Raw genomic sequence first — 9,410 nt, 5'->3', positions numbered from 1 at the left:
TCTACAAGTTGCTGTGAGAGGCTCTAGTCATGCAATAATCCCCATGAGGAACACAGGCCTGCCAGTCATTAATTAGACTGAACTGAGGCGCATGTTAAGTGGTTTGTTACTCTTGTCCAGCCATATAACCTACTGAAGACTTAATTAAAAAAGACTTAAATAGCACTTTGATTTTTCATAAAACTACCCAGATGTGCATAGACTCATGAAATGTCCCTGTGTCAAGTAGAAATTTAGAATTGCATGGTCTTTGGGGTACTGGCTGGCTCAGTTGGTGGAGCATGCAACTCTTGGTCTCAGGGTTATGAATTTCAGTCCCACGTTGGATGTGGAGCCTATTTAAAATGAAATTTAAAAAATTGCATTGTTTTTGAGACTATTTTGGGAGAATAGTGAGATAGAAAGAAAATACCTTCATTTCCACTCCTGGCCAGCAGGTGGTGAGTTTTGGACTTGGACCCTGTAGACAGGTTTGGGCTAAACCTTTGGAACAAAAGAGTGACAGGAGGCAGAGGGACAGCATGTGCCTTCTGTTTTTCTCAACTAAATATATGGAGTAGAGGGAATATTGTAGAATGGAAAGAGCACTAGATTGGGAATGTGGATTTGACCTCACTGAACCATAACTTTTTTTTTGAGGGGCTTGATTATCATACTACCAGGGAATTGGAGTGGTGAAAAAGGTACAAATTATAGGGCTGCAAGGAACGGGAAACCATACCAAGACAGGAGAATCAGAAGGCTCTGGAGGTGTTAGGGGGAAAAAAGCCTCTGGAAGCAGTCTGAGCTGGGCATTAAAGGAATGTGTGAGACTTGACATGGAGAAGTAGGGGAGAGCAGTCTGAGCAAAAAGCACAGAAGTTAGAAAATACAGAGCATGCTTAAGAAGCATCAGTTGACTAGCAGGGGAGTGTATTTGGAGAGGTCAGCCACCTCATAAAGAATCTTAAATTCCAGGAGTGAAGTTTATTTTTTTGAAGATTTTAATTTTGAGACACCTTGGTTTCCCAGTCTGTTGAGCGTCCGACTCTTGGTTTCAGCACAGGTCATGATCTTGCGCTTTGCAAGATTGAGCCCCGTGTGGGATTCTTGAGCTGACAAACACAGAGCCTGCTTGTGATTCTCTCTCTTCCTCTCTCTGCACCTCCCCTGCTCGTGCACATGTTTTCTCAAAATAAATAAACTAAAAAAATTTTTTAAGTAATTTCTACACTGAACATGGGCTTGAAGTTACAAACCCAAGATCAAGAGTTGCATGCTCCACTGACTGAGCCAGTCAGGTGCCTTAAGTTTATTTTAAAGATGTGGGCTTTCTGTGCAGTTTAGGCAGGGAAGTGACAGATTTCAGTGCTAGATAGTTCACTTTTTATTTTTTTAATTGTGGCAAAAAAAAAAAAAAGCACACCTATCCAACAATTTCCAAGTGTACATAGTATTGTCAGCCATATGCACATTATGCATGGACAAAAAAATTTTTAAAGTAATCTCCAGCCCAACATGGAGCTCCAACTTACCACCCAGAGATCAAGAGTTGCACCACCCTACTGACTGAGCCAGCCAGACACCCTGACAATTCACTTTTTAAAAAACCTGTTTTTATAGAAGCAGTAATGTGCATTGTAGAAATTTAGAAATATATAAACAAATTATTAAAATTAATATTCCCAGAGATCATCTTAATGACTTTAGTTTATATCTTTTGGTGCATGTAAATACATGGTACTGGTTTTTTTTGTTGTTGTTTTTTTGTTTTTGTATGAGAATGATGGATGAGATGAGGTTTTTTTTTTTTTTTTTCCTTTTTTTTTAATGGATTCTTTACTTTCTTTAAAATGTCCATAAAATCACATGCTTCCATGTCATGGAATCACTGAATCATATTTCAAGAAAGGGTTTGGTAATTATACCATGACAAAACAAATTTATGTAAAAATTGAATCTCAGATACTATATTCTAAAACAAATATACTTCGTTTGTTTCTTTAATACCTAGTCTTCACTGTTAACAGTCTCAACTGTTAACTAGAACAATCACTGTAACAAAAAATTTTGAAATTAGGGATGACATAGGAGATTCATGACTGTTCTTAGCGTATATGTAACCAGAACTGTATTTACGTTTACAATAGATGGGGCATGCATAGTCTTCTGCTTGTGGGAACTTGGCCCCACTTGACTGGCCTTTATTCGTTGTACCCTTATGGTCTACATGTGGTATTTTTAAATCAAAATGAGATTATATTGCTTTATATCTTTTTTAAGTCAATCTCTACCATTTCCTTATTTCCTTTTAGTAAATTTTCATTTAATCTGATACTCATACCGTATTCAGTTTCCCAAGTGATCCAAATATGTCATATATATATAATATACACAAATATATATATATTTGTGTGTGTGTGCGCGTGCGTGCGCACGCACGCACAAAAGGAATTTAATCTCCCTTTTAAGCACCTTTATTAGTGGGTTTTGTCATTCCCACTTCTTGGCCAAACCAGTATCCATTCTAGGATCACAGGTTGCATCTGTTGTGTTCCTTTATTCAAATGTGTATGACACTTGTTGAAGAGATGGGGTTAGTTGACCTCCAGAGAATTGTAACCATGTGGAGGATGGATTAGAAAGAATAGGGCAACCAATCTGGTGAGAAATGACTGAACTAAGACAGTGATGGTGGAAATGGAGTAGTGGAAATGGATTTGAAGTGCATTTCATAGGTGTAATTGACAGGGTTAAAATTGACTAGATTAGGACGTGAGGAGAAGGGAGGAGTCAGGGATGACAGGCTTCTGACTTGAGTATTGAGATGGATGTGATACCCTTCAATAGGAGTGGGCATACTGGAGGAAAAGGTTAAAAGGGAAAATGAATTTTGGACAAGCTAAATAGGAGATGATATCTAGTAGGCTATTGGATATGTGGATCTGAAGCTTAGATAGAGATGCTTTAAAAATGAGCCATATTTTGTCAATGAGAAAGAATGAAATCTGGCCATTTGTAGCAAAGTGAAGGGAACTGGAGAGTGTTATGCTAAGTGAAATAAGGCAGAGAAAGACAGATACTATATATTTTCACTCATATGTGGATCCTGAGAAACTCAACAGAAGAACGGGGGAGGAGAAGGGGGGGGAAAAGTTACAAAGAGGGAAGGAGGCAAACCATGGGAGACACTTAAATACTGAGAATAAACTGAGGGTTGATGGGAGGTGGGGGGGGGGGAGGGGAAAGTGGGTGATGGGGATTGAGGAGGGCACCTGTTGGGATGAGCACTGGGTGTTGTATGGAAACCAATTTGACAATAAATTTCATTTAAAAAAATTAAAAAAAAAATTTAAAAATGAGCTGTATTTTGAAATATGGCACTTAATGAGATGAGTTCAGGACATTTTTTTAAATGGTATTGGTAAAAATGGACCTGTATTTTGGGGTGGGGTAGTTAGATTCTCACATCATACTCAAAAAGTAACAATCTAAACATTAAAACTGTAAAAGCACCAGAAGAAAGTATTTTGGAAGTCATAAGGAAAATGTTGGTTGATTTCATTACTTTAAAAAATGTTAAATTTTGGTACAGTAAAAGTCACCTTAAAATTTGAAAATAAGCCACAGATTGGGGAAAATATTTGCAGTATGCATAATAGGTTGAGATCTCTGGTAAGCAGGATAATATTCCTTCCAAGATGTTCACATCCTAATCCCTGTAACCTGTGAATATATTATTTTACATGGCAAAGGAATTAAAAGTTGCAGATAGAATTAAGATTGCTAACCTTAAAATAGGAGGACTTTAAGATAGGAAGAGTATCTTGGATTATTCAGATGGACCAAATGTGATTACTAGCATCCTTAAAATTGGAAGAGGGAGGCAGAAGAAAGAGTGATGTGATAAGAACTTGACTTGCTTTTGCTAGCTTTGAAGATGAAGAGGGCCAGTAGCCAGTGAATGTGGGCAGCCTCTAGAAAGTGGAAAAAGACAAGGAATGGATCTCAGTGCCTACAGAAAGGATTGCAGCCCTGCCAACCTTGATTTCAGCTCAGTGGGACATGTCAGACTTCTGACAATTTGTTGTTTTGTGGTAATTTGTTATGGCAGCAGTAGAAAAATGGATAAATATAAAACAGGCAATTATAGAAGAAATCCAGATGGCTACTAAACATGTGAAAAAGCATTTGTTTTTGTGGTCCTGGGAATGGATGAACTCACCTAGGGAGAGAAAGAGCAGAGGGCTGAGAAGAAATGGTTCGATGTGTAGAGAACTTAGGGATCAAATGGGTGAAGAAGGGGACTTATACCCAGGACCAAGAACAGCTGCCTGGACTCAGACTAATTGTGTCTATGTGAATAGATGTATTTTTTTCCTGTTCATTCGATGTGAAGTTTTTCTCAAGAGCAACATTGGACTGTGTTCCCCTGGTCTCCTTACAGGCTTACCCTGTAGAACAGGGATGTGTGGATTCCAGGATGATCATCTGTGAAGGGCTTGAGAAGTTAAGCCTACAAAATCCTGATGGAATATAGCTATAGTAGAAGTTAATAAGGAACTGACATTCCCAGTCTGCCAAACTCCAAAGACGACATGAGTGGAATTTATCTAGTTCACCTAGTTTATTAGGATTTCCTCTGTCTCCCTACCCCACAACTGGTTTGGCTTTAGGTCTTGTGGTATTGGGTGCCAGTGCTACCAGCCTTTCCTTTGCTTATTGGATTTGGTGGGCAGGGGCCATGGGTACCTAGAAACTTGGCTAACATTCTTGGGAGACCCCTCGTAAGGGGAACCTGAGGTGTGGGGGAGGAGAGATGCTTTTCCATATGGGCCCAGGGGCAGTGCTTAGAGTGTTGAGGGGTCAAGATGTCACCAGCTCCCAGCCCTGCCCCTTGATGAATTTGGGGACCTGCTGCCTTAGAGTGAAGCTGCTGAGGGAGAGCAGCAGTGTGTTGAGAGCTCTGGTCCTTGTGCTGAGATCTTTGGGAAAGTCTGCTTAAAGAGGCTTCCTTTACTCTTCCAACCTGGGCTGGGTGGCTCTTCCCTATAACTGTGGATGACTCCAGTCTTACATCCCTTCCTCTGTGGTCTCCTGCTTTGGGTTTCCTGGGACTCTCTCTCTTGGCTGAAGATAGGGCTGAAGCCTTGTTTCTTTTGCCTGAGGCTGGGACCTTAGGGTTTGAGGGCTCGCCCAGGCCTGGGCAGTTCTCACCAGCCTCCATGAGAATACGTGGCTCTTGGGATGAGATCTGGGCCACCATCTTCACTTTCATTCTTTCTTCTCTCTGAGACCCTTGTTCTGCCCTGCTAGACTCTTGTGGCTGAGGCTGGGAAGAGGAGTGGGAGTGGTAACAATGGGAGACCTGAATAGGTTGAGTTACTGTGCTCTGAACTTTTGGGGGATGACAGCTTGAAGAGTGGGGGCACAAATTAGAGGGATGAATCTGCTGTGGGGGACAGGAAGAGAGTCTCCAGGTGCCTAAAGTTGTGGAGCTTAGGGCAGTGGAGTTGCCAGATGAATGACTTGGGTCAGGGGATCTGAAAGCAGGGCTTTGCTGTAGTTTTTTCAGCCTGAGTTCCAACTCTCTACTCCAGTGCCAGGACTGGATCCCAGAGTGGGTGGGCACCTCTGGGACAGCCCCTCCCTGGAAGGATGGAGTTTCTACTTTAGCCCCTGGGAAGAGCTCTTTCTTAGGTAGATCAAGCTGGTTGGGCTCAGTTTTCAGAGTTTTACCTAAGGTGGAAGGCCAGGGTATTGGCTCTAGGGGATCCACTGCTGGAGGGTTGGACCCCTGGGGGATACCTCTTGGTTGCACATTCTTCCACACAAACTCAAGGTCAGTATGTAGATCTGGTAGAGGAGCAGAGACTGAGTTGGTAGTTGGGGCTGGGAGCTCAGTGGCCCAGCAGTTGTCTCTCTGCTCCACAGCTTCCCCTTTAGGCTTACAGGTATATTGGTCTCCAGTAGGCTCACTTATGGGAGACTTTGACATAGAGTTTGGAGGTGGGCTGGGAATCCACAGTGGGGACACAGGAATACAACAGATCTTTTTCTTCTCCTTATCCTCCACAATAGGCTCAGAGTCAGACAGGGCTCCCAAGGATCTGACTCCATGTGGGTCTTGAGGTAAGCTGCGAGCCGGGATCTCAGAGGTCCAGGAGTTCTTTCTCCTTTTTATGTCCCCACATGTAGCCTCAGAATCAAACAGGACCCCCAGGGGGCTACCTCTGAGGGGCTCCATTGTAAGAGCTGGAGGTGAGCTGAGGGCTAGAGATGGGGGCTCAGAAGCCCAGGAATTCCTAGAATACTCAATGTCTTTCCATGCAGTTTCTGATCTAGTGAGGCCTCCCCTAGGATTGATTCTGTGGAGTTCTAGAATGGGAGCTAGAGATGGGCTATGGGCAGGGGCTGGGGACTCAGAGGTCCAGAGGTTCTTTCTTTGTCCCTTGGTCTCCCACATGGCTTTGTACTCAGACAAGACTCCCTGGGGACTCAGAGAGGATGAGGGAAGACTGGTAGAAGAAACTGGGTCTGCAGAGATCCAAAGATGTTCTCTGCTCTGCCTGTCCTGCCATGGAGTGTGAGATCTTGGTGGGACACATGCAGGACTAGTTGCATAGAGCTCTGGGTTGAGGTCCAAGGCTGGAGACTTAAAGGCCCAAACGTTTCCTGAATCTTGTCTGTGTCTTCCCTGGAGCTTATATCCAGATGGATCACCCAGAGAACTGCCTCCCTGGAGTTCTAGCAGAGGATCTAGGGGATGGCAGGGGCATGGCATTGGAGACCTAGAGGTCTGAGAACTCTCTCTCTGACTTATGGTTCCCCAGAAGTCCCTAGGTGCAGAAAGTCCTTCAGGGATGACTTTCTGGAATTCTGACAGAGAATCTGGGGGTTGGCAGGGAGCTGGCATTGGAGGCTCAAAGGCTTGAGGACTCTCTCTATGTCCTATGGTTCTCCACTGAGTCTTAGATCCAGGTGGAACTCCCAGGGGGCTAGTTCCTTGAGGCTCTGTCATGGGATCTACAGATTGGCAAGGGACCAGGATTGAAGGCTCAGAGATCTGAGGATACTGTCTTTGCCTTGTAGTTTCCCAGAGGGCCTTAGATCCAGGCAGCTCTTCTGTAGGGCCGACTTCTTGAAGTTCTGGCAGGGAGGCTGGAGTTGGGCTGGGAGCTGGCATTGCTGGGACAGGGGCTTTGGGAGCCTCATTTTGCCCCATAGTCCTCCATGGGGCCTCAAACCTTGTCAGGACTGCCAGAAGGCTAGAAGGATATAGCAGAGAGGCAGAGAGTGAATCTAGAATGTGTTGTTGGAGGCTGGGATCCCGTGGCATACTCCACCAGACCTCAGATGGTGGGGAAAGCTTGGAGGGTCTGGTTCTTTGGAGTTTAGGCTGTAGGTGCAGGGCTTGATCCTCAGAGACCCAAGGGACCTCACTCTGCTGCATAAGCCACTGTGGATATGCCTTAGCACCAGATAGGACTCCCTTGTGGTCCATGGGAAAGGACTGAAGATGGAGTGGTGATGATGGGACAGAAGGGGATGATAGAGGAGGAAGTTGCTGAGGATTGAGGGCCATCCCTTCCAGATCTCTAGTATGGATTTCATGAGTAGGTGGCTGAGTTGGGAAGCAGTACTGGGGAAGCAGCAGGTTGGACCTAGTCAGGAAGGCAAGCTGGTTGAAGAAAACAGAAGGGCCGGTAGACAACTTTAGGGGAGAGGGGCCACCTGAGCTCAGGAAGATGGCCTCCAACGACTCACTGTGCAGAGAGGGGAGACCCCAGAAGAGCTGGCTTTTTCTCTGATGTAGATAACTTCCTGTTGCTGTTTTGTGCCTCACAGGCAAGTTGGTCAGGATCTGAAATGTGGGGAAGGATCTGGAAGGGCTTGGGGTCTGTGTATGTACTTGCTTTGGTGCCTCTGAGGCTTTGTGGAGGCCCTGAGAACTGCAGGATTGTTGACATGGGACTGTGGTGGCTTGCCCTCCAATGGGAGCTTCTTTGGGAAAAGAACATGGCTTCAGTGGATCCAGAGATGCCTCCTCTTCTTCCTCCTCTGACTTCTGCTTCCACAGGTGATCAAGGAAAGTCACACGGTACAGAAGTGGTAGGCTCTGAGGAATGGAGAAAGATACTTCAGGCATGAAGCCTTTTCAGAGACCCAAGGCTCTGGCTTCAGGCGTGAAGCCCTCAATCTCTGTTCCACATCCAGAGGGAAGTTACTTACTTGGCCCCACATCTGTGGTCAATAGTCACTTACCTATCTGGTGTTAATGGCCATTACCTAGCCCATATTTGGAGATCAGCATTCCCTTACATAACTGTACATCTAGGGTCAGTAATCACCCACCTGGCTTCAAATCTGGTGTTAATAATGGTCATCCATCCAGCCTCACATTTAAGGCTTATAGTCAGTCAGTCATTCACTTGTGCTTACATCCATGTCAATGATTTTTCACCTGAACTCACATGTGGTGTCAAGAGTCATTCACCCAGCTGCACATCCATGTCACCCACCTTGCCTTGCATCATGTCTCCAGAGTACCACAGTTGAAACTGTCGCCACCTCCCAAGCTGCCACCATCTCTGGATCTGCCAAATCATGAATAAGAATAGTGTCACCAGATTCCCTGGGCTCTGGAGGCAGTTGCTGCCACAGTGTCTACAAGCCAGGGCATGGGTCAACTGGCCCCAGAGAAGCTCCATGTTCCCTTCAGCCCCAAGCAGGCCTTCTATCCACCATTCCATTTTCCTCCACCTAGTGGCAGTTTACCCTGAGGTCATCACTGCATCACAGAACAAAGAACTCCCATCCCCCCCATGCCTAACAGCATTTTCCCTGAATTTAGAGCCAAAAAATTGCCTCTACCAGGCAACTAGTACTTTGTGACAGTGAAACCTGAGTGATTCCTTTTTGTCTTGATTTCCAGTGCCAGAATTATGCTTCAGGCCTTGTCATTAGGACATAGATTCTAACATCAAACTGCCTTATTCAAATCCTGGTTCTGCCACTTCCTATTTGTGAAATCTCAAACTATTTAAATCTTCTAGTGCCTCAGTTTCCTCACCTGTAAAATGGGGATGATATTATTCCTTACCACATAGGGTTGTTTTGAAGGTTAAATGAATAAATTCATATGATTAGGATAGTACATAGTATATGTTATATTAAAATTTATTTCTTATAAGGTTTCTGATTACAAGCCATGTTCTATCTTTAATATATCAAGTCTGTCCTCCCCGCCCCCCCCTCCACTCTTACTCTCATGTCAGCTATGAACTGTCTTATTTGACTTTAGGTTGTTTGAGATCTTTTTGGCAAGCATTTATGTTAAGGATGCCAGATCAAATGCTCTTGACCATTTTTCTTCATTTGCCCCTCTTTCTCTTAAAGCCAGTACTGTGTTCCACGTCAACTCTTTCTTT

General features: G+C 44.3%; 1 protein-coding gene across 1 annotated transcript; it reads right to left on the bottom strand.

The window, feature by feature from the left end:
• Nucleotides 1-4,587: 4,587 nt before the first annotated feature.
• SPATA31G1 (SPATA31 subfamily G member 1) lies at nucleotides 4,588-8,732 on the bottom strand. The gene is made up of 2 exons (XM_060609392.3): nucleotides 8,502-8,732; nucleotides 4,588-8,098 (listed from the first exon to the last, which is right to left on the bottom strand). The coding sequence occupies exons 1-2, from the start codon at nucleotides 8,730-8,732 to the stop codon at nucleotides 4,652-4,654; spliced, it is 3,678 nt and encodes a 1,225-aa protein (XP_060465375.3). The 3' UTR covers nucleotides 4,588-4,651.
• Between the last annotated feature and the right edge of the window lie 678 nt (nucleotides 8,733-9,410).

Source organism: Panthera onca, chromosome D4, assembly GCF_046562875.1.
Source record: "Panthera onca isolate mPanOnc1 chromosome D4, mPanOnc1 haplotype 2, whole genome shotgun sequence".
In the NCBI taxonomy this organism is placed as follows: domain Eukaryota; kingdom Metazoa; phylum Chordata; class Mammalia; order Carnivora; family Felidae; genus Panthera; species Panthera onca.
This window is presented reverse-complemented; position numbering and strand designations above follow the sequence as displayed.